Here is a 26006-nt window from a genome sequence, read left to right on the forward strand (position 1 = left end):
GAGCTAACATCCGTGCCTATCTTCCTCCACTTTATGTTGGACGCCACTACAGCATGGCCTGACAAGCGGTGCATCAGTGTGTGCATGGGATCCGAACCCGGGCCCCCAGCAGCGGAGTGCGCGCACTTAACCGCTACGCCACGGGGCCGGCCCCTGTTTGAAATTATCTTGTTTATTATTTGTTTGCCTGTTTACTCTCTGACTCCTCTTCTTTCCCTCCCCCGCCCTTAATATAAGTAGATTATAAGCTTACAAGAGCGGGAACTGTTTCTACCTTGTTCTCCACTATATTCCCTGCTCATAGAACAGGGCCTAGCACATAGTAGGTAATCAATAAATATTTGAAGAAATAAATGAAAGATGGATGTGTTCCTTATTAGTGATGTTTCTGTTTCTTCATATTTTTACATGCATGTATATGTCCTTGGTTTTGTCAGTGGCGACATCAGTGAAAGTCAGACTGTAGTATTTATAATATACTGAAACAGCTTACAGAAATGTAGAATTGCAGAACTTTAAACATTATAATGACAGAATAGTTCAACTTCCTAATTATTATTTTTTTTTGTGGGGAAGATCAGCCCTGAGCTAACATCTGATCCCAGTCCCCCACTTTTTGCTGAGGAAGATTGGCCCTGGGCTAACATCCGTGCCCATCTTCCTCTACTTTATATGGGACGCTGCCACAGCATGGCTTGACAAGCGGTGCGTCGGTGCGTGCCCGGGATGCGAACCTGCCAACCCTGGGCTGCTGAAGCGGAGTGCACACACTTAACTGCTGTGCCACCGGGCCGGCCTCCCTAATTATTTTTTGCAACGTTCTGACAGATGCCTGTTTACCTGTAACTTGGAATACTTCATTGATTAGGAGCTCTCCTTTCAAGGCAGCCCATTCTTTTATTCCTTTGTTAATAGTACAAATGCTAAGGAAATTCTTCCGTTTCACATATAATTTAGAACTTTAATAGTCCTATTAGTTCTATTAGTAGGAAAATTACATCCTGTAGCAGGAATTTTACCTGGAGTCATTGAATTTAAAGTTGCTAGGGACCTTACAAGTCATATAACTTCCTTCAGTTTACAAATGAGGAAGCTGATATCAGAAATGTTAATAGACTTGCCAAACTGATGAAATCAAGACAGAAATGGGACAAGGACCCAAGTTAGTGGGTGCCACTTCATTGTTCTTAGCACTGTACCACTGAGTGCATGAATATAAAATTGTTTACTGGTTTATTTTAGAAGTGTATCTAGAAATCTCCAAATAATGCTACTTTGGGCATAAATACTGTTTCTTTTTTTTTTTTTTTTTGTGAGGAAGATCAGCCCTGAGCTAACATCCATGCTAATCCTCCTCTTTTCGCTGAGGAAGACCGGCTCTGAGCTAACATCTATTGCCATTCCTCCTCCTTTTTTTTCCCCAAAGCCCCAGTAGATAGTTGTATGTCATAGTTGCACATCCTTCTAGTTGCTGTAGGTGGGATGCGGCCTCAGCATGGCTGGAGAAGCGGTGCGTCAGTGTGCGCCCGGGATCCGAACCTGGGCCGCCAGTAGCGGAGAGCGCACACTTAACCACTAAGCCACGGGACTGGCCCATCAATACTGTTTCTTAATGATATAAATAAAAATTCATCAGAGATCATTTGTTGGTACTATAGCTAAGTTTATGAAAGGTCAACTTAAATATACTCCCTTTTAACTGTTGTTGACATGTACTGTTTTATAGGCAGAACGTTACCAGAGTCTCCTTGAAGAACTGAAAATAAACAAGATACAACTGCAGCTTTTCCGACTATATCATAATGAGAAGAAAATTCATTTTCTGAACACTGAGTTAGAGCATGTGAATAGGGATTTGAGTGTCACAAAAGAGTCTCTTTCTCGTCTTGAAAACATAGTTAAAGCCAAGAAAAAGGAACATGGAATGCTAACTAGACAACTACAACAAACAGAAAAAGAATTAAAGTGAGTTTTAAAAAATAGATATTAACAGTTGGATTTTATGTAGATTGATAGAGAAAATAAAAATATAAGTGACACTGTGAAAGGTTTTTTTTTTTTGGTGAGGAAGAGCGGCCCTGAGCTAACATCTATTGCCAATCTTCCTCTTTTTGCTTGAGGAAGATTGGCCCTGAGCTAACTTCTGTTCCGGTCTTCCTCTATTTTGTATGTGGGATGCCACCACAGCATCTGAACCTGCAAACCCTGGGCCACCAAAGCAGAGAGTGCAAACCTAACCACTACACCACTGGGCTGGCCCTGAAAAATGATTTTTTAAATAAACTTTTTACTTTTATGTATACTTTTTACTTTTGTATATTTTTAGATATACAGAAAAATTATAAAGATCGTACAAAGAGTTCTCATATTCCTCACACTCAATTTCTCCTAGTAATACCATCTTACATTATTAGTATGATACATTTGTCGGAATTAATGAACCAATATTGAATATGTTACTATTAACTAAAGTCCATACTTTATTCACATTTTCCTAATGTACTTTTTCTGATCCAGAATACCATATTATGTTTAGTCATCTTGTCTCCAGAGGTTTCTCTTGGCTGTGACAGTTTCTCACTTTTCTTGTTTTTGATGACCTTGACAGTTTTGAGGAGTATTGGTCAGGTTTTTTGTAGAATGTCTCTCAGTTGGGATTTCTCTGATAGTTTTCTCATAACTAGACAGGGTTTATGGGTTTTGGGGAGGAAGACCATTACCAAGACCATTTTAACAAGAGGTAAAATGCCATTCTCATCACAATATATCAGGGATGTCAATGTAGCATATATGTTATATGACATATCATCTATCTCATATATCATAATATCAACATGAGGTCACTGTTGATGTTGACCTCCTCTTGCTTATCTAGAACCTCCTATTCCAACTGTGAGAAACCTGGCTTCCACAGTCTGCCATCCATTTGCTTAACTGTTCAATTCAAGTAATCATATATGGCAGTATCAGAATTGTTAACCCATACCTTCATGGGAAGTAACTCTATCAACTAGAATACAATGCTTATGTACAATTCCTTTTTCTTTTAGGTTTACAGACTCCACTCATTTCCAAAGTTACTTAAGTTAGCACCTTTTCCCTCTACCTCCTTCAGTAAGGTTGTTTCATACATTTGTAATACAATTAGATTCTTTTGTCACTTTTTATATTCCATTTAGGATCCCTTGGCCTCCTAAGTGATTTTTTAAAATTTGCATACATTGAGGTTCATTCTTGGTGCTGTGAAGTTCTGTAGGTTTTGAAAAATGCTGATGTAATGTGTCCACCATTACAGTATCATACAGAGTAGTTTACCACTCTTAAAAAATTCCCCTGTGCTTCACCTATTCAATCCTCCCTCCCAACCTCTGGCAACCACTGATCTGCTTACAGTCTCTGAAAGTCAATTTTTAGAATTTATTTTTAAATGTATGATTTGATCAAAAGAACATTTTCCCTTTGTATATTATAAAATTTAATTTCCTTTAAAGCAAACTTTATTTTTCTTTTTAGGTCTCTTGAAGCACTTTTAAATCAGAAGAGGCCTCAGTACATTAAAGCCAAAGAAAACACTTCTCACCACCTCAAGAAGTTAGATGTGGCTAAGAAATCAATACAGGACAGTGAAAAACAATGTTCTAAACAGGAAGATGACATAAAAGCCCTGGAGACAGAGCTGGTTGATTTGGATGGTGCATGGAGAAATTTTGAAAAGCAGATTGAGGAAGAAATCTTACGTAAAGGGCGAGACATTGAACTAGAAGCCAGTCAGGTGAAAAAGTCAACATATGAGAAATGTCTTGTTTCCATTGTTTCAGCTGCTCCTTTTAAAGATTTTATTTATTCATTTTTTTCCCCCCAAAGCCGCAGTAGATAGTTGTATGTCATAGGTTCACATCCTTCTAGTTGCTGTACGTGGGACTCGGCCTCGCGTTGGACGGAGAAGTGGTGCCTCGGGGCGCGCCCGGGATCCGAACCCGGGCCGCCAGCATCAGAGCGCGCGCACTTAACCGCTAAGCCACAGAGCCGGCCCTCAGCTGCTCCTTTTAATTTGAAAAAAATTAAAGGACAACCTCTCTTTCTGATATTTTAAGAGATTGTCCTCAGAATCTGAACTATGGGGATTTAAATTTTTCAGCCTGTATACAGAATCTAAATTTAATCTTTAGACTAGGCTATTTTTCTTTTATAAGAATAGATGCCATTATAACATTTATGAGTTAATTAAAGTCATAGAAAATATTTCAACAAGATTACATGGTATCATTTTGCAATAAAAGTTAGGTAATTAAATTGTATTCTTATGTTTTTAAGGTAATCATTTTTTTCTCTCGTGAGTATGAGTATTATAAAAACTTAAGAGTCAGATATATTTGGCTTTGAAGAGATGTGATCACTTAATTGACAGGAGGGAAATTGATACTTAAGGTGATTTAAAATTATAAGTGAAGAATTAATATCCATTTTAATATATAAGGTTTAATTGTAATAAATTTATACTAGATATCCAAAAATTTGTAATTCAGAGTTTTCATTCTCTCAACTAAATTTTATCACTTGTCTATTTCATTATTTTTATGATAATCTTACATAACTATATATATACTAAAATAACTGTGACTATATAAATAGAAAAACTAATAATTTTCTCTGAACTCCTCTTGCTTTTGTACTATTAATGAGTTTCAATCCCCTTTCTTTTTTAAGAATTTCTTACAGAGACCTTATAGAGTTGGTTTTGAATACTTTATTGATCTATCTAAACAGTTTTAAATAAAATGTTCATTTTTTTTTTTTTTTCAAAGATTTCATTCATTCAGTTTTTTCCCCCCAAAGCCCCAGTAGATAGCCGTATGCCATAGGTTCACATCCTTCTAGTTGCTGTACGTGGGACTCGGCCTCACGTTGGACGGAGAAGTGGTGCCTCGGGGCGCTCCCGGGATCCGAACCCGGGCCGCCAGCATCAGAGCGCGCACACTTAACCGCCAAGCCACGGAGCCGGCCCAAAATGTTCATTTTATGTTCACATTATCTTACCTGGAGAAGATAACCAGTTATGATCTAATTTATATAAAATGTACTTTTGATAAAATTAATTATCTGCTAGTAAAGGCTATCATATAAAGAATTTCATCTCATACTTTGAGTTAGCAATGTTTAAATGCTTTTTATGCAGCTGGATCAATATAAAGAACTTAAGGATCAAGTAAGAAAGAAAGTGGCAATAATGACCCAACAACTGGAAAAACTGCAGTGGGAACAGAACGCTGATGAAGAAAGACTGGCATTTGAAAAGAGGAGGCACAAAGAAGTTCAGGTACCTTGGTTTGTGTAGTAATGATTTAGAATTATCTTCAGTGAAATTTTATTCCCTTTTTGTATTTGCTGTTCAGTATGTAAGTGGATTTTCATCAGACATAAGCAATTAATAAAAAATTTTTTGATTACCTGTTGTGCCGCTTAGTATCATTTTGGTGCTCTTTCATGGTCTAAGATATAAATAGGCAGTGCCTTCATTCACCTATTCTGTAAGCATTTTCTGTGCATCTGTAGAATGATAGGCATGGGCAGATGATATAGTCTCTTACATGTATTTTAGTCCAGTGGGGTTAGGAGGAGGATAGACAAAGGGAAAAAAACGAATATATCAATAGACGTGAATGCAAAGTCATTTAGAAACATTAAGGACGTAGACCGAGAGAAGCTTAATGTCTACATGGGAAATAACCATCAAGACAGCATCGTAGTGTTCTGCCTTAGAGTAAGGTAGACCTGGCTCCCAGCCGGTCTTGTTCTCTCACTGACCTGTGTAATCTGGGTAAGTAACTAAATTATTTAACTTCTGCGGGCTTTGATTTCTTCATTTGTACAATGAGGATAGCTATGTCTACCTCATAGTAATGGGCAGGTTGAATAAGGTGAAAGTCAGTATGATAATACACCAAGCATCTGGTCTTTCCCTCTCATGCCCATGACCTTCTTTTCTAAAGACTGAGAATTTGGCTGTAAAATTATGGCACGTTCAACAATAAGAACAAATTATCATATATTATGGACTCTATGGGCCATCCTGAAAATGTGACCACCATTTCTAATAAGAATTGTGATGGGAAAATGGTTCTGAATTATATATACATTTGATTTATAAATGAATATTTGGAATTTAGAGGAAAAAATGTTTATTGATTACTTTGCTAGGCACTTTACATTTGCTAGACTCCTTTACATCTCACAACAATACTGTAGGGGTAGGTGTGTGCTCCAGGCTACAGATGAAGGAGCTGGAGGTTGGGATTTCAAAATGAAATATATCTCTTTTTTTTTTTTGTGAGGAAGATCAGCCCTGAGCTAACATCTGATCCCAATCCTCCTCTTTTTTGCTGAGGAAGATTGGCCCTGAGCTAACATCCGTGCTCACCTTCCTCTATTTTATATGGGACGCCACCACAGCATGGCTTGACAAGCCGTGCGTCAGTGCGCACCCAGGATCCGAATCTGCAAACCCCGTGCCGCCGAAGCGGAGCACGCTCACTTAACCGCTTGTGCCACCGGGCTGGCCCCTGAAATGTATCTCTAGAAATAGGTCTGACATTTTCTAGGAATAACAACAATAATATCATTATAATGTAGTGTTTATTTGTACATACCTGTATATACCATGTTTACAGCACTGCTGTAAACCCAATTTATTTAATCTTCAAACAACTTATGAGGTAGATATTAATAGTATTATGTTCTCATCCTGGTTTTTTCTCTTTTCTATATTTTCTGCCTTGGTGATGGGTATTCTCATAGTTTTCAATATCCATCTGCTGATGACTCCCAAATTTGTATTTCTAGCTCAGACCTTCTAAATTCCAACATTATGTATTCAGCTCCTTCCTCAGCATCTCCATTCTGGATGTTGAATAGACATCTCAAACTTAAGTCCCAAACAGAAGTTCTGATATTCGTGCCCAAATGTGCCCTACACATAGTCTGTCCCATCTCGGGTGATGACAATTCAATCTTACTTGTTGCTCAGGCCAAAACCTTTAGAGGCCAACTTTGACTCTTTTGGGAAATTTTGTTGGCTCCACTTTCAAAATATACCAAAAATCTGATCACTTCTCTCCACTTCTACTGCTATCACCCTGATCCAAGTCACCAACTATTTGTTTAGAGCAATGTAGTATCCTACTAAATTTCCCTGCTTCCACTCTTGTCTCCTCCGCAGTAGTCTCAGCACAGCAGCTAAAGTGATGCTTTTAACATCTAAGTCAGATCATGAATCTTGTTCTTTTTGAAGTCTGCCAGTGGCTCCCCATCGCACATAAAGTTTAAGTCAAGGACAAAGTCTTGCTTGCTCTTCCCGCCTCAATTTACCTCAAACCTCATTCTTTTCTATTCTCCCTCTTGTTCTCTCTGGTCTAGCTATACTGGCCTTCTGGAACACATCAGACATATTTCTGCCTTAGGGCCTTTGCACTGGTTATTCCTCTGCCTGCGACCTGCTTTCCCTACATTTCTTCATTTTTAACTCCCTCACTTCCTGCAAGTCTTTGCTAAATGTTGCCTTATCAATGAGGCCTACCCGGACTAGCCTGTTTAAAATTGTAGTCCCCACTGCACTTCTGCTCTCCTTACCCTGGCTCTGTTTTTCCCATGGCATTTATCTCCTAACATACTATTTAATTTACTTAGTATAGTTGTCTGCCTTCCCCCCTAGAACGTGAACTCCACATGAGCAGGGATGTTTTCTGTTTTGTTTGCTGATACATCCCCTGCTCTTAGAATAGTTCTTTATCTAGAGCAGATAATCAATAAATATTTGTTGAATTAATGAATTGTACAGATGAAGGAATTGAGGCACAAGATGGTTAAGTTAACTTGACTAAGTGGAGGAATTGGGATTTGATTCCAAACACTTTGTCTCCAGAATGAATCTTCTTAACCCCTGTACTGTACTGCCTCTCATTTTAGTCTCTGTGATTTGACAGGTGAACACATGAACAAATATGAAAGGTGTAGTATATGAGAATCATGTGAGTAGAAGAGATGTCTTTTTGTGGAAGGAGAAAAACAAATGCACTAACAGCAGTAATTACTTTTAAAACACTTACATAATTTGTATCACATTATAAAATTATACCCTGATTTCTGTGAATACTCATTGCACATTTTTACCTTTGTGCATGCTAATTTTGGAAAAACCTACTCACCTTTACATGTTAAATTCTGTAGTTACCCACACCACAAAGCCTTCCCTGGCCCTTCTTTTCTTCCCACCCCACCAAAAAACCCTGAAAATAATTTCTTCCTCATCTAATCACCCATTGTTCTTAATCTGTGTCTAAGGGCTTTTATCAGATTGGAGAAAAAGTAAAGTTAATTGGTATAGCTCTACTAGACTGGAAGCTTCTTAAAGGCAGGATTCATAATAGTGTCCATTGTAAACCTTGTACTTAGTAGATATCAGTAAGTATTGATTGAATTGCTGTTGTGTTCTGAATACAAAAACACTGATAGAAGAAGAAATAACGTGTCAGAGTGGAGAGAAATGGAGAAATCTGTACCCATATTCAGTTTCCCACAGGACTGGTGACTCCCTTCCCCGGACAGGAAGGGCTTTAACTTTCCACGGATCCCGAGATGGCTAGGTGCTGGGCAGTGGTTGTTTTCCCAGACAATTAACATAATCAGCTGGCATCTCATATCCAGAATGCCCGGTACCAAGGCAGTCTGATTAGTGCCCATTATGTGTCCAGCGGTGCACCCGGGCCCTGACACACCTCCCTGTGGGATGATGAGAAGAAAGGGGACCTTCTCTCTTGTTGATCCTGGCCTTTTACATTTTCTCCAATAAAGCCTATTCTTCAACCTGAGCCATGTCTGAAGTTTATTCTGAGCCCTTTGCATAGCAGGTAGTGACCCCTAAGAGACCCACCTGGCGTATTAAATAATGACCACAAAGGGGCCCATCTGGCACGACACAAGCCCTGGGAGTGGGCAGAGTAAAGGCAGAGGCAGGTGTTCTCAGTTGACTAAACTTGGTATTCCTCATTAACTAATCTTGTCTTTTCCTCTTTGAATAGAATTCTTCAGTGAGTTAATAGAATTTCAATATGGGGACTCTAATTTCAAAATGTGTGAGTTCCTTCAGAAAAGGAACTGTGTCTTGCTCATTTTTATAACCCTGGCACCTAGTGCACTAGACGTTTGTTGAGTGAATTTGTGTGATAAATGAGTAAAATGAGATAATTATCTTCATGGAATATGTTGGTCGTTTTCCACTTGAAAACTGTGGTATTTCTTCTCTTTCCTGATGTTATATACTGAAAAAGAATTGTGTTTTTTACTTTTGTACACTTCTGGTTTTAGGTCACTTAGTAATGGAGTAAGACAGATTAATCTTGCTATGGTGCACAGGATGAATTAGACAGGGGAAAGGTTAAAGACATGAAGCCAATTGGAGACTACCACAGTACTTGGATTTAGCGATAAAGTGAATGGAGCAAGACTTTTGTGAAGTCCTCCTTTCACAAGCCTAAAGTTGCCTTGTAGGTTCCTATACTATTACAACACAAAGCCACTCCACTGAAATTACTTATTTAATTGTCTCTTTCACCAGACCTTAGTCCTTGAGGACAGGGACTCAATCCTGTTTAGTGTTATATCTCTAGTTTCTAGCACATAGTAGCCAGTGAATAAATATTTATTGAATGAATTCATTTGAGGGACTGATAAGAACTATGTATAGATATTTGAAAATAATCCCCTGGGAGTTTGAAGTTGCCAGAGTAAACTTGTTGGAGATCAGATATCTAGTAAATTGTGGAGCCAGGATTTGAACCCTGATTCTTATAACCTCAAAGCTCTATACCATACTGCCTTTTCAAAATTAAAATTTGCTCCTATGAGTATTTTTATATAGTTATATTTGATATATTTCAAATTTAGAACAACCTGAGATATAGTAAGTTCTAGGCATATAATGAAAAATAATCAATTTTATTTGTTTGGAGTTGCTATAATTGATTTTAGGTTTCATTTTTTATTTTAGGAAAATCTAAAACAAATAAAAGAACAAATAGAAGATCATAAAAAACGAATAGAGAAGTTGGAGGAGTATACAAAAACATGCATGTACGTATAGTAAAAAAAATTCCTTGCAGCTTTCGTATATCTCAGAGGTCTGGTATATTTGTGGTATATTCATCAAATGCATGCTTCCACTGTATCATAATGTTCTCACTCCTCCATTGTTTTTCATTTCATTGTAGATAGTTAAAATTCATACTTAACCACATAAGTAAATAAAATATTTAAGTTTTGAAAATATAAGTCTTTACCAGTGGTGAAACTTAAAACTTTCTTTTTGTATTGATATTTTATAATAAAAGCTATGTCATGAAAGCTAGTATAACCTAAGTATTCTACCAGTAAGAATTTCTTTTTAATTGGTGTTTAGTTATTAAGCTCATGATGATTGCTCTGATATATACAGTGATTTATCCTTATGTTTTTGGTATCCAGAAATATGTATCTTTTGAATCAACAAAGAATAATCAAAATCTCTTTTGCCCGTGTCTGTGCTATGTTCATTTTATTGTATCTTTCATCATTTAATATTGATAGAGCACTATTTCATTCCCCTGCAATGCCAGACCAAAGTATATTGTATCTTGTAATTCCTAAATTTTGGTTTTTCTTTTTGCTATATAATTTGCTGTTGTTATTGTTATGTAGGGATTGCTTGAAAGAGAAAAAACAGCAAGAGGAAACTCTAGTGGATGAAATTGAAAAGACGAAATCAAGAATGTCTGAAGTTAATGAAGAGTTGAATCTTATTAGAAGTGAATTGCAGAATGCTGGAATTGATTACCATGAGGGAAAACGTCAGCAAAAGAGAGAAGAGGTTCTGGAACACCTTAAAAGACTTTACCCAGACTCGGTGGTAATTGGAAATGAATAGTTAATTGAACCAAAAAGGCTAAGCTTTCTTATTTGGGATTAAAAATGTTACCATTATTAGGAAGCAGAATTATTCAGAAATCTTTTATGTTTGATAATTTATTTATATTTAAAATATAATAGTAAATAATTGGAGTAAAATGTAAATAACTTCCAGTAGTGTCTATAGATAAGTAATTATTGGGGAGAAACATTGACATTGAACACATTACCCAGAAGGTCCAAGTTATGGCCATATCCTCAAAGGACATAGGTACCATGAAGTAGTCTGGTTCCCTCCAGACACAAAACCTCAAATTTCATGTTCTTCATGGTTTCAAATTTTTTTAAATATATTTTCAGCAGACATCATTGGCATACTTTTGAAACAATGAAATTTTATTCTCTAAATCTGACTACATCCAGTATTGCTAGTGTATTTTGTTAACCCCAGTACAGCAATATCTAACCTATTGCTTGGGGTGTCAACTTCACAGAAGTATTTCCTTTGGTATTAGGGTCTGGCATATCCCTCTTGCCACTAACACCCAGTATACACTGTGTAGTCCTTATTTTATGAGGGTGTATTTTCAGCATTTGACACTGTTATGCACTTGCACTGTTTGAAATACCTGTCCATTGGCCTCCATGATACCACACTCTCCTGGTTTTCCTCTTTCACTATGGCCACCCCATCTTACTCTCCTTCACAGCATCCTTTTTGACTTTCTGGCTCTTAAACATTGGTCTTGACTTCTAGATAATGAGGGAGGAGTAAGGCTGGATCACAGAATCCTTCCCCCACTACCAAACAAAATGACAAAAACTAGTAAAATACTAGTTCAACAACCAAAGAAAGGGGCTCATTCATCTAATGCCATAAACTTCAGAAAATGGTAACAGTCCAGGATTTAAAAAAAAAAATTGAAATATAGCATTGCTTGTTCTTAACTCTGCAGTAGACAAACTGATGAATTGGTTAATTCCTGAGAATTCTCACCTAATATCCCTTAATCTCTCAAGAAGCAAACTCATATGAATTTGTTTCCTTTTGATTAAAAAAAACTGGTGAATCAGGGAACGTGAACCTCTGATGCTCTTAGATGGAAGTGAAAGCTCTAGGGCTCTTCATTAAATTGAGAGGCCAGTTCAAAGCCCTCTCCCAAAAATGGGATTTGTCCTCCTTCCCCAAGGTAGAGGAATCTTGGTAGGGGATATTTAATTAAAAACTCAGAAGAAAGAGAAAAACTCAGGTGTTGAAACAAACATATGCAGAGCCTTAGCTCAGCTGTCACTTACCCCTGCCCTCCTTAGGTGATAGGAAATAGATCAGAAAATGCTTAGAAGATAGAACAGAAAATACTTCATCTATTAACTGTTGCTCAGAGATAACCATCTCAGTTCTAGGTGAGCCAGTCAAAATAAGTTATCCATCACAGCAAATGAAAGGTCTAAACAGAACTGCCTGCATTAAACATAAGCAAGGTGAAAAGAATCAATATGGCAGCTATAGATACATAGAATAATAAAGAGAAAGAATAATTTAAAAAGCATTTAGAAGTCAAAAAGCCTAGTCTGAAAGAAGGTTACAGAACAAAATCCCCCATAAGTGTTTTATGCTATGGACAATTTAACAAGAACTTGAATTCATAAAACCAGATTCAAATATGAGCTAAAACAGAATAAAATAAAAAGGAAAATGTAGAGCTAAGAAAACAAATCAAGAACGAACTTTATTACTGAGCTAATAAATAAATTGCAAGTAGCAAGGAATGAGTTACACAGCTGAAAATCAAATTACTAACCTATAAGTTAGGCTTCTGTTAATCACAGGTGAATGGAGAAGAAAAAACAAAGAGCAAGATAATAAATATTAAAGACAAATGGTGATCTATCATAAAGAAATTGGTATTCCTGAAGTAGAACCTAGAAATGAAGAAAGAGTCTAAAATATAAAGTTGAATCTTTAGATATTCTAGGGCACATTGATACAGGACTGTTGACATACTGACATTTTCTAGGAAACTTTTTGAACTTCAGTCTAATTCTTGACCATTCTTCAGATCTCAGCTCAAATAACACTTCTTCGTGGGAAGCCTTCCCTGACTTCTCAGGTCAAATTGGTCCCTGTTGTATACTCTCAGAGCACTCTGTGCTTTATCATAGTGTCTATTATAACTTTATTTTGTACATACATATAATTATTGATTATTTATATCTTTCTTCCCTACTAGTTCTTTGAGGTCAGAGAGTGTCTGTTTTGTTCAGTAATATTTACCCAGTTTCTAGCTCAGTACCTGCATGGAGTAGGTGCCTCATATTTTCTTATTTAATAAATAATGAGGGCCGGCCCCGTGGCTTAGCGGTTAAGTGTGTGCGCTCCGCTGCTGGCAGCCCGGGTTCGGATCCCGGGCGTGCACCAATGCGCGCTTGTCCGGCCATGCTGAGGCCGCATCCCCCATACGGCAACTAGAAGGATATGCAACTATGACATACAACTATCTACTGGGGCTTTGGGGGAAAAATAAATAAATAAATAAAATTATAAAAAAATAAATAAATAATGAAATGGATGAATATTATTTAATTACCATAGCTTTGTAAAATATTTTAATATCTTGATAAGGCTAGTCCCTCCTCATTACTCTTTTTAAATGAAGTGTGACACACCTAAATGGATATTTCATAAAGAAACTTATGTCTCTTTGAATGAAACTGTTAAATTATGATGTTTATAGGGCCGGCCCCATGGCTTAGCGGTTAAGTGCACAGGCTCCGCTGCTGGCGGCCTGTGTACAGATCCCGGGCGCGCACCGAGGCACCACTTCTCCGGCCATGCTGAGGCCAAGTCCCACATACAGCAACTAGAAGGATGTGCAGCTATGACATACAACTATCTACTGGGGCTTTGGGGGAAAAAAATAAATAAATAAAAATTAAAAAAATTAAAATTATGATGTTTATAATCTTATAAAATTAGTTTTTGGTCTATGCTGCTTTGTTACATTAGAAAACAATGAATTATATGTTCCTCACTAATGTATTTCTTTTTCTCTCCTTTTTTGAAACCTGCTAAGTTTGGAAGACTACTTGACCTGTGTCATCCTATTCATAAGAAATACCAGCTGGCTGTTACTAAAGTTTTTGGCCGGTACATGGTTGCCATTGTTGTAGCCTCTGAGAAGGTAGCAAAAGATTGTATTCGATTTCTGAAGGAGGAAAGAGCTGAACCTGAGACATTCCTTGCTCTAGATTACCTTGATGTAAGAAATTTGTAATGTTTACTATTTAGAAGTGATAAAATCTTGTCTTTTAGGGGCTGGCCCGGTGGCGTAGTGGTTAAGTACCTGTGCTCTGCTTCAGTGGCCGGGGGTCGGCAGGTTCAGATCCCAGGCGTGGACCAGTGCACCACTCATCAAGCCATGCTGTGGAGGCATCTCATATACAAAATAGAGGAAGATGGGCACGGATGTTAGCTCAGGGCCAAGCTTCTTCACAAAAAAAAAAAAATCTCGTCTTTTAAAGTATGTCTTGATTGCTTAAAACTATGGTGGTGATTGAAAAACATCATAGCTTGGATGCCAGTTAGTCAGTCATTCAAATGGTTGGTGTTAATACATTGGCAGGCAAAGAATAATGTTAAGTGGGTGCTGTCTTTCTTGACTTCATATCATTTCTTCCTAATCTAGTTTTGCCATAGGTCTACCTTGATGATTTTCAGGACATTGCTCTAGCGGTGCACCACTCTGCCAACTAGCCAGCAATTTATTTTGTTCTATAGCAAAGTATAGGAGATGGATGAGACATATGGTCTTGTCGGTGAAATGCCAACCCAGAGTCTCAGTTGTAAATATGTGATCCAGTAAATACGTGTTAGCTCTTTATGGAGTAGGCTAAATTTTGAGCCTTGAGGTAGGTATTGAGAGGCCTTAGAGTATCCAGAGTCTAAATTCCTGAGGCAAGAACTCTGTCATTGTCACAATTGATATCCTTCAGTGATTTTTTTATTGCCTGCTAAAGAAAACACTTGGTCCAGCTTTCAAGACCCTAAACTGTAGGCAGGGTGCATAGTGGTTAAGAGCACATGCCTTACATTTGGACTGACCTGAGTTTGAATTTTAGCCACATTTCTAATTAGTTCTCACTGATTTGTCCTGAATTTTTCTGAGCTTCTGTTTCTTCATATGTGAAGTGGAGGAATTAGTCCTTACCTTACTGGATTATTGCAAGGAATCATTACATGTAGAACACCTAGCACAGTGCCTGGTACAGAGGAGGAGCTCAGCAAACACTAGCTGGGTACTAATGGTCCAGACTTGCCTTTTGTACTTCCACATTTTTGCCTATACCTTCTGCCCACTAAAACTACTTAACCTAATTCATCTGCCTGTTAAATCCTGTTTTACTTATTTCATGCTGAAGATTTTTTTCAAGGCACATCCATTTTTAAAAAGTCTAATACAGGGGGCCAGCCTGGTGGTATAGTGGTAAAGTTCACGCACTCTGCTTTGGCGGCCCAGGGTTCACAGGTTCAGATCCTGGGTGTGGACCTATGCACCACTCATCAAGCCATGCTGTGACAAATGTCCCACATATAAAGAGGAGGATGGGCACGGATGTTAGCCCAGGGCCAATCTTCCTCAGCGAAAAGAGGAGGATTGGCGATAGATGTTAGCTCAGGGCTAATCTTTCTCACCGAAGGAAAAAAAAAAATCTAATACACAAGTGTATGAAATATAAAGGAAGTACTCCTACCCCTTCTCAATGCCCAATTCCTTAATCATAAGTACTTTAGATTGCTTTCATACATACAAATTTACGTAAATATATACTCCTAAGTGTATACACACACACACACACACACACTTTGGTTGTATATAGGATTCTTGCTTTGTTTTGTTTTACAAAAATGAGATCATACTTGCTGTTTTTCAGTAATACTTGCTGTTTTTCAGTAATACATTGCAGACATTTTTTGATCTATTTATAGACCCAATGTAAAAGTCATAGCAAAGAAAGTCTGAAGGCTTTTCTGATCATTTAAGGCTAAAATGATTTTTTGTGTTCCGTGATGTTATGCCATTCTTTTGACACATATGTAAATGGGTATTATCTCCTACTAGATTTTATGATTTTGAGAACATGGAGCACTTCTCATGCATTGCTTTGTCCCAGATAGTGACAGAGTTGAATCTGGAAATTATATCTTCTGGCTTTTGATGAAGTGTACTTTTTAAAAATATTACATGAGCCAACGGTGGGATATAGTTCATCAGATTCTTGTCAAACTTTTATTGTGTATAAGTGCATACTATTAATCTTTTGCTGTCACACTTATATATATTTTTTGAGAAAGAATGTACTGAGTAATTGGTGTTCATTTTAGTGTATCTAATATATCAAGTATTTTTTAAACCTTTTAGATCAAGCCAATCAATGAAAGATTAAGGGAGATTAAAGGCTGTAAAATGATGATTGATGTCATAAAGACTCAGTTTCCTCAGCTGAAGAAAGTAATTCAGTTCGTGTGTGGAAATGGCCTAGTCTGTGAGACTGTGGAAGAAGCAAGGCGTATTGCATTTGGTGGACCTGAAAGACGGAAAGTAAGAGGCTGATTGCACTTGGGTAATTTGGAGCTGCATTTATAAAACTAACACATTACACGTACACAAATATTTATATATGCTTTTTCATATGTTCTCTTTTATAAGGAAAACTTACATAGAACTTAAGATGGTTATGGCTTCAGTAGTTTTTATAATGTTCAGTTGAGTTTTCAAAAAATTAACTTTGGTAGCATTTCCAATATCATAAATTATATTTTGGAAATTAGATTTATTGTAATAACAGCCTAAAGCAGTTAATTTTTTTTCACTTTATGTGCAATAAATGTCCTTGCTGAATTTCGGATTTTCCCTGCATTTGCGTATATACTACATGTGTTTCTGAATACAAGGAAAGACTTTAGGTGCTTATTTTACATTCTGGGTTAATTTTTCCATAGCTTAATGGAGATACTAACTGTCCTTTTATATATTCAAGGTTTTAACACATTTGAAGTTATAGAAACAGCACAATTGAAATGAGGTTACTGAATACTAATCTCTCAATTTATTATTGAAAATAAATACTGTTTTACTCTCAGTTGAATAGAGTTTGTATTTAGTTCAGCAATGTTAAATCCTCAAAATATCTGATACAGTTTTTTTTTTAACTACATTTATGATGAAGTGTGATATAGTGCCTAAGGGCATAAGCTATGAAGTAAGACCAGTGATGCTACTTAGTAATTAATTATGTAACTTAAGGCAAGTTTCTAAGCCTCTAATTTAGTTTTCTCATCTAAAATTAGAGAAATAATAGTACTTATTTCATAGTTATAAGGATTAAATTAAACAATGACATGCAAAATGCTGTTATAGTGCGTAGCAAATAGCTCTCAAAAAGTGAGATTCATTTTTTTGTTTACTAATCAATTAACACATTTGATCTGGAATGTCCAGAATTGCAAATTAACACAAATCAGGCTATTTTTATGAAAGGTAGGAATTTCTAGGATTAAATGTTTTGACTTGTCTAACATGATTAACTTCTCATACATTTTAGTACTTCTATCAATAATAATCTTAATGATAATGCTGTCACTGTCTGAGTAATCACTCATTGATTTTTACATATTAAATTTAAGCAGGTGTAATAAGTGAGCTAATAAGGTATCTTCCTTATTTTGCTACCTAATTAACTATGCTAAAATTGGTTTTTGTATATTTCTAAAATATATTTTATAAAATTGATTTTTGAAGATTTTTATGGTCAATTTAAAGAAGTCACATGAAGACTGTTTATTTCTTCCTTCAATCAACAAATTTTTATGGTTTATATCTTGTTCACAGTAACATGCCTTTTAGGCTATATCTTGTTCTCATCGTTATTTCAAAATTTTAATCAGCTTTATTTGTCTTATTTGTATCTTAAGTATATTCCAGGGACCTTTATCTTCTTCCTATTATTATTATTCCACTTAAAGAATTTTCTCTGTGTTTTAGGATATATAAAACATTTGGATAGATGTCACATTTTCACAGAAATCATCTTTTTTCTTCAATTTTTGCTTTGGTTTTCCATGTACTTGGTATCTTTCCATAGATTTGACAGCATGTTTTAGAATTTTCTTTATTCAAACACTGCAAGTGACATCACAAAATGATATTTTGGTTAGTTTATAAACTATATATAGTATATATAAACTACATAGTATAAATTATAGCAATTCTAGCTGTAGTTTGGTCATCAAGATTTTTATCATAACTCAATTTTTAAATATTTTTAAAATTTATGTAACAAAATTTTAAAATCTGAAATCTCTTTAAATACATGTGCTTATTCCATCCATTCCCCTTAAGCAGGGAAACAACAGTTATTTGCTTCTTTTTCCCATAGACTGGATGGTTGTTACTCTAAAACATATAGAAAGATCTGTTTATGCTTTGTCCTTTTAATATGGTGTAGGAAAAAAAACAGACCCAGAAAGATGTCATTAACTAGCTGGATAATTTGTGAAAAGATCGTTTTTCCAAAAATTACCCACATTAAACAAGAGAGAGTAAAAATGCAGGGTACAGTAAGTTAGAAAAACTGGATACCATCTGGAATAAAATGTAGTTGAATCTAAACTTCATACCTTATATCAGAATATATTCCAGATGTATTAGAAATATAAATGTAAAAAATGAAACTATAAGGGTACTAAGAGAAACTCTGGGAAATTTTTTCTTAGTTTCAGAGATAGTAAGGCCTTTCCAATATGACAAAAATCCTAGAAGCTATAAAAGATGGGTAAATTCACATAAACATAAAAAATTTCTGCATGACAAAAGCCACCATAAGCAAAATCAAAAGACATAGCAAACCAGGGAAAATATTTGCAACTCAGAGTAAAGAGCAAATTTTCCTACAAATCCATAAGGAAAAGAACAAAAATAAAGTGGAAAAAAGGACAAAAGATATGAACAAACTTATTTTTATAAAAGGAAATATAATTATTCTTAAATATGAAAACTCATCCTAGCTTAAAATATGGGAGATGCCCATTAAAACTGCGCGGAAATACTCTTTTCACCTGTCAGATTGATCAACATCAAAAAGTTTGATAACAGTTTATGGGGAAAGGCCCTTCCATTCATTGCTGTGGAAGTGTAAATTTGTATCAGCTCTGTGACGAGCAATTCTACCAGTCATAATTTTTAGGAACTTCGCGTACAGGTTAATTCACACGTATATGAGATAATGTGTATATAAAATTTACTCATTGAACCATTGTGTGTAACGGAAAAATTGGAAGCAATCCATAGAAGACTAGTTCAATAAAATTATAATACGTTCATACAATGGGATACTCTGCAACCTTAAATAAGAGCAAAGCTCTTTATATACAAGTGTGAGACAATCTCTAAGATACATTCAGTTAAAAAAATAGTAATATGTAGACTAGTGTGTAGTATGTTACCATTTGTGTAAAAAATGGGGAAAGAAGAGATGTATGCATGTATTTGTTGATACATAAGAAATTGATAGCGTTGATTACCCCTGGCGAGAGTAACTGGGTGGTGGCGCTCAGGGATGCCAGAAAAATTTTTCACTCTTTATTCTTTTATATCTTTTGGATTTTGAACCATGTGAATATGTTACCCATTCAGAAATAAAAGAAAATGTTAAAGTATATTATTTTTCATACCAATGAAAGGCAACTTAAATAATATGTATAATCTGCATAACACAAAAATTATAAGAGAATCTACCTTAGCAGCTTGTAACACTGAAACAATATTTCTTGAAACAGTTGAAGTTGGTTCAGTGGAGTGGTTGGTTATCCCGGAGGACAAAGTTTTAATGCCAAAGAATTCATTCATTGTCTAGACCATACTCTCTGGAACTTTTATTTAATGCTATTTAAAATTCCTTCAACTCCTTATTTTACGTGAGATCCTAGTTCCACTAGCCAAGGTATTTTTCAGGAATGTAACCCCCAAGGTAGGCATGGGATTACTGCACTGAGCAACTAATGTAAGCTGTAAGTTAAGGAAATTGCATTCTGGAAATAAAAATTATAGTCTTTCCAGAATAGGAATTTGACTGTAAATCAAATGAAAATAGGTTATTTGAGACTGTATTTACTTTTAGAAGAAATAAATTGTTTTAATAAACCTAGAAACTATTGGAAAAAACCTAAGATCCATGACTCTTAAAAAATTGTTGCCCACTACGTTTTTAGAATTGGAGGAGGTACATAATATGATGGTTAAGAACATGGACATAGATGTTTGACCAACTTGGATTTTAGTCCCTGTGTATGGCCTTAGACAAGTTCCTTAATATCTTTAAGCCCCGATCTATACAATAGAAATAATATCTACCTCGCAGGGTTGTGAACATAGAATCAAATAGCATATATGCACTGTTTCAAGCACATTATGTGCAAAAGTAAATGGTTGCAATAACAACAGTAGCAGCCAACCAAGCAATAAAATGAAAAGAAAATCATTGTACCCCTTGCTCAAAGAGGGCAAGTTAACTTGCCCAAGTATCACGGCTGGCAAGACAGAGTTTGCACTAAAGTCCACGTATATTATGGTAGATTCTTACTAGCTCAAAGTTCTTGATATACTTCTGTCTCTTCTCTCCAAGCCAGTCCACATGGTTTGTTTTCTTTTATGTTATGTTTGGTTTTTATACGTCAGAAATACAAGTTATAAATGTTCAGTTTAGAAAATTTTGGAAAATAGAAGCTCAAAAAGGAAAAAAACAAACTATACCTAACTTGTCCCCTAGAATAGAGTTGCTAGATAAAATATTTGGACATACTTACACTAAAAAATTATTTGTTGTTTATCTGAAATTCAAATTTAACTAGACATCCTATATTTTTATTTGCTAAATCTGGCAACCATACGCTGGAAAGATCTAGTGAGTATTATGGTATATATATTATATTTGATAATCAACTATATCACTTGTAACCTTTGTGGGTGTTGTTTTTATATGTATAATTGGGCCTTTACTATGAGATCAAATATATATTTATTAAACTTTTCTTCATTTTTAAAAATGGTATCACTTCTATATTTTAATTTTAGTCTGATTCATTTTGATGTATATTGTTAGATGTAAGTATTAGCTTTTTTCCCCCTAAATGGTTAATTACCTGTCCCAACATATATTGAATAATTTTTTTTACCTACTTATTTAACTGAATTCAGTGATTTCTCATAATAGCCTAAATTATTTATATTTTGTTCTTTTTTCACTTTGTATAATTTATTATCTCTAATTATTTGTAGCTATCTTATTGGATATTTATTATAATAATCTTCATTATAATATATAAAAGAATCTAATTTCTTTTAGAAAATAATCAAGATATACATTATAAATAAATAAATATTAGCCTGCAGGCACTGGAAAATCAGCATGGCTAAAACTAAATTCAGGGGCCGACCTGGTGGTGCAAGTGGTTAAGTGTGCACGCTCCACTTCGGCGGCCTGGGGTTCACAGGTTCGGATGCCGGGCGCCCACTGATGTACGGCTTGTCCAGCCCTGCTGTGGCGGCGTCCCATATGAAGTGGAGGAAGATGGGCACAGATGTTAGCTAAGGGCCGATCTTCCTAAGCAAAAAAAGAGGAGGATTGGCATTGGATGTTAGCTCAGGCCTGATCTTCCTCACAAAAAAAAGAAAAAAAAAAGATTAAATAAATAAACAAAAATAAAAATAAATTCATGTTCTTCTTTCTACATCTTGATCTCTCTCCTGTATTCTTTAATTCTTGGTACCACTATTGTAGCCAAATGAAATTCTGGTTTTTCTTCAAGGATTTCTTCATAACCTCTATAATCCTCAGGCTTTTCTGATTATAGCTCAATATTTCTCAACTCTTTTTCCTTTTCTTCACCATAGATATTGGCTGATTTCATACCATCACCTCTGGCTTCCCTTGGACCAATCCTTTTACCAAATAGTTGCCAGAGTGCTCTGTTTAAAGCTCATATCTAACCATTTTTCTCTATTTGCTGTCGAGCTGTTTGGTGCTACTTCCCCCAGCCCCTCTACAAGCCCCATCAGTCCTCAATTGCATTTGATCCACCTTCTACCTGTGATGGCGTTACGAAGAGCTCCAGGATCTGGCCTTTCTACTAGCCTCATCTCTAAGTTAGTCCTTAACTCTTGCTTTACTTTCTAGGAATTCTAAATTCTTTATGTTCCCTCTTTCTCCATCCCACCCCTGTGACACATGCACACACACAATCCGTTTTATGTATCCATGCCCCACTGCCAACATTCCACCACTGCCTTTTCCCTGGCTACCTCCTACCTATCTGTTGCCTGCTTAATATCCCTCTCCCTTTCTTCCGTACTATCAGAACCTTGATCTTATTGTGTAACTATCTAGGAGGGGCCATTGGATCTAAATAGCAATCATTAGTAGACCTGCCAGGCAAGTTTCTTAATTGGCCCCTTTTTACCCGTTCTCTCCCTTTGTTTCTTCTTTCTTGAAGCACAGACACAATAGCTGGAGCTCTAGAAGTCATCTTGGACTATAAAATGACTTTGAAGATTGTCATATAAGAGCCACTGACACATATCACTAGTGACACACAGTGTAAATGTAAAGTAAGCTTTCTTGAGAACAACTTAAATGCAGAGAAGCAGTGGAGCCTACGTGGTTCCTCAGCTTTCATTCCATAGAGGTGTGCTTTGGCCAGGCAAAAGCAGCTTGAGTTATAAGTGTTCCAGGAGAGGGAAGCTGCCTCCATACGACCTGACATTTTTATGGAGAGGTCGGAGGAATAAATTGAGAATGTAACAATGGGCTTCCTGGTTAGGGAAGCCACCTTCCAGACCAGAGCTTACCTATAGGAGTTCGGTTTCCATGCTGCTGCTCTTGGTATCCAGTAGAAATCTAGTATTCTTCCAAAGAGCCAGTTCCAACCTGATGAGCAAACTCATTGCCAAGCTAACAATTGGGAGGGAAGGGAGGCCCCAAGGCCTTCCAGAAAGTAAAAAGCCTATCTCCCTTGAGGAGTAATCCAAGTACTAAGGATGGTAGAGCAATGTTACAGAAGGAGTCTGGGTTTTTGTTAACTATGGAGCCACCACACAGACCCTGTGGTCTTACCTCTGTTGTTGTGAGAGAAATAAACCAAGTTTTCTGTTAAATATAGCTAATTTAATTCTAACTAGTACCTCTGATAAGATACTATAAAATTCTTTACCTCTTCAGAAAGCCTTCTGTGGACTTCCGGACTGGGTTGTAACCCCCCAGTTTTATGCTTCCAGATTCCTCTAAGTATGTTTCTATCTTCTCATCACTTTATGTTGTAGTGATATGTTTATATGTTTCTTTTACCTACTAGCATGACTCCCTGGGGGTCAGTACCATATTTCACTCCCTTTGGTCACTCCAGTCCCCAGTATAGAATGTCTCAAGCATAACAGACACACAGGGAATGTTGATCTGAATGAAGGAATGAATGAGACTCCTGTTTGTTGGTTTTTTTAATCAGCTCACATTACATGGTTGTAGTCCTCCATGGGTGACCTCCTCCTGCTTTGACTAATTAGAAACATTTGCAAAACATTGAGAATTGTTTTCATTTAGTCCATAAAGCATACGCTTACTCAAGGGACTGTAACCTTCAAGCTGTTTTATACTTTTGACTCGATTTTTTTTCTTGGTCCCAGTTTCATATCCATTTTGGAGAATGGGATATTTTTGTATCCTATACTTACTAAGGCTGTTTTCATAATACGCCACTGACGTGATGTCCAATTCTTTAAAATACAGTATTATATAATGCAAACTATTTGATATTAAATAGAAATATTCTTGGTTTTTGCTTCTTAATATTGAATGTGTTTGGAACTAATATACAATTTATTTGAACCTTTTTAATTCCTGCTAACTTGTTGCCTAGAATTGCTTTGAGCCTTAGCAAAACAGTTTCATATTTGAGATTTGTTTATTGGTTAGTGTCCCTTCATAAGCTAGGTATTTTATTAGTAAAGTTCAGTAAGTGGTTTTCCTCATCTACAAATTCTCAGCTGTAAAAATTGCCATATTATGTCCTATTTTTATCTTCTTTATTTACATTTATCCAAGGTAAAATATTTTTAATTTTACAGACAGTAGCTCTTGATGGAACATTATTTTTAAAATCTGGAGTGATCTCTGGAGGGTCGAGTGACTTAAAATACAAGGCTAGATGCTGGGATGAGAAAGAGTTAAAGAAGTTAAGAGACAGAAGAACCCAGTTAATCCAAGAATTAAAGGTAAATCCATGTTGTGAAAGTTGTGGAATACTAAGTAGAATAATTGTGTTTTTAAACTAACTTTTTTTGGTTAATAAAAGTATCACGCCTATAGTTTTAAAAAATTTAAATAATGCAGAATGGAATAAAGTAAGAAATAAAGGGGCCAGCCCCGTGGCTTAGCGGTTTAAGTGCGCGCGCTCCGCTACTGGCGGCCCGGGTTTGGATCCCGGGCGTGCACCAACCCACCGCTTCTCCGGCCATGCTGAGACGGCATCCCACATACAGCAACTAGAAGGATGTGCAACTATGACATACAACTATCTACTGGGGCTTTGGGGGAAAAAAGGAGGAGGATTGGCAATAGATGTTAGCTCAGAGCCAGTCTTCCTCAGCGAAAAGAGGAGGATTAGCATGGATGTTAGCTCAGGGCTGATCTTCCTCACAAAAAAAAAAAAAAAAACCTTTAAAAAAATAAATAAATAAAAATCTTCCCCTTACCCATCCTTACATCTCAGTGGTATTTGCTAAACACAGTTTGATGCATAGCCTCCAGAAGTTTTCTCTGTATGTACAAGTATATGTATTATTTTTTCTATTTGTTTTATAATATACTTTTGCTAAATAATGTTTGCAACAAGCTTTTTCATTTAATATCATAACAGGGACATGTTTTCATTTTAGCATGTAGAGAACCACTTTATTTTTAGTGAATCCTTCCTGGTATTTCATTATATAGATTTTATTTATTTAACTGGTCTCCAATGGACATTTTGGTTTTTGCTATTACAAATAATTCAGTATTAAACATTCTTTAGGGAGGGAGAATAACATAGTACCTAAGAGGACAAATTCTGTAGCCACGCTGCCTGAGTTTGAATCCTGGCTCTGCCACTTACCAACACAATGACCTTAGCCAAGTTACCTAACTCCTTAATACCTTAGTTTCCCCATCTGTAAAGTGGGGATAATGAAAGTACCTTCCTTTTAGGGTTATTTTAAGGATTAAATCAGATAATCCAAGTAAAATACTTAAAACAGTGCCTAGCCTATGTAAGCACTATATAAATGCTTGTTGTTATTATTATTATATCTTCACTTTTATAATTATATCTCTGAGATGAATTCCTATATGTGGAATTTCTGGGTCTAAGGATATGTGTATTTAACATATTGGTAGATATTGCTAAATTCACATCAAAAGAAAACCTGTAGTGGAGTGTTTATGTTCCTAGATTGCAACACTGTATATAGCAAATATTTTAATCTTTGCCAATCTGATTGGTAAAAACAATGTAATCCAATTGTTTGAATTTGCATTTCTTAAATTATAACTGAGGTTGAGCATTTCCTAATGTATTCATTGGTTCTTTGTAATTTTTTATTCTGTGAAGTGCGTATTTATTTCCTATGCACATTTTTCTATTAGGTTGTTTGTTATTTTATTACTTACTTTAAGAATTATTTGGGGGCCGGCCCTGTGGCATAGTGGTTAAGTTCAGCACGCTTCGCTTCGGTGGCCTGGGGTTCATGGGTTTGGATCCAGGCGCAGACCTGCAACACTTGTCAGCCGTGCTGTGGCAGCGAACCACATACAAAATAGAGGAGGACTGGCACAGATGTTAGCTCAGGGCTAATCTTCCTCACCGAACAAAAAAGAATTATTTATATAATCAGTAAATTAGTCCTTAGTCATATATTGGTAAAATATATTGTCTGTTTGACTTTTTTGTCAGCTTTATTGAAGTATAACTTATATACAATAACAGT

General features: G+C 36.1%; 1 protein-coding gene across 1 annotated transcript in view; it reads left to right on the top strand.

Annotated features, from left to right (window-relative positions):
* Positions 1–26006, top strand: part of SMC1B (structural maintenance of chromosomes 1B) — a 74834-nt gene that overhangs the window by 19038 nt on the left and 29790 nt on the right. The window contains exons 5-12 of the mRNA XM_004437978.3: positions 1727–1965; positions 3514–3772; positions 5177–5317; positions 10043–10125; positions 10729–10936; positions 14010–14195; positions 16356–16535; positions 24111–24257. Coding sequence (XP_004438035.2) covers positions 1727–1965; positions 3514–3772; positions 5177–5317; positions 10043–10125; positions 10729–10936; positions 14010–14195; positions 16356–16535; positions 24111–24257 — 1443 coding nt within the window. The remainder of the gene's footprint in view (positions 1–1726; positions 1966–3513; positions 3773–5176; positions 5318–10042; positions 10126–10728; positions 10937–14009; positions 14196–16355; positions 16536–24110; positions 24258–26006) is intronic.

This window comes from Ceratotherium simum, chromosome 25 (genome assembly GCF_057802395.1).
Source record: "Ceratotherium simum simum isolate JZ-2026a chromosome 25, ASM5780239v1, whole genome shotgun sequence".
NCBI classification, from domain to species: Eukaryota; Metazoa; Chordata; class Mammalia; order Perissodactyla; family Rhinocerotidae; genus Ceratotherium; species Ceratotherium simum.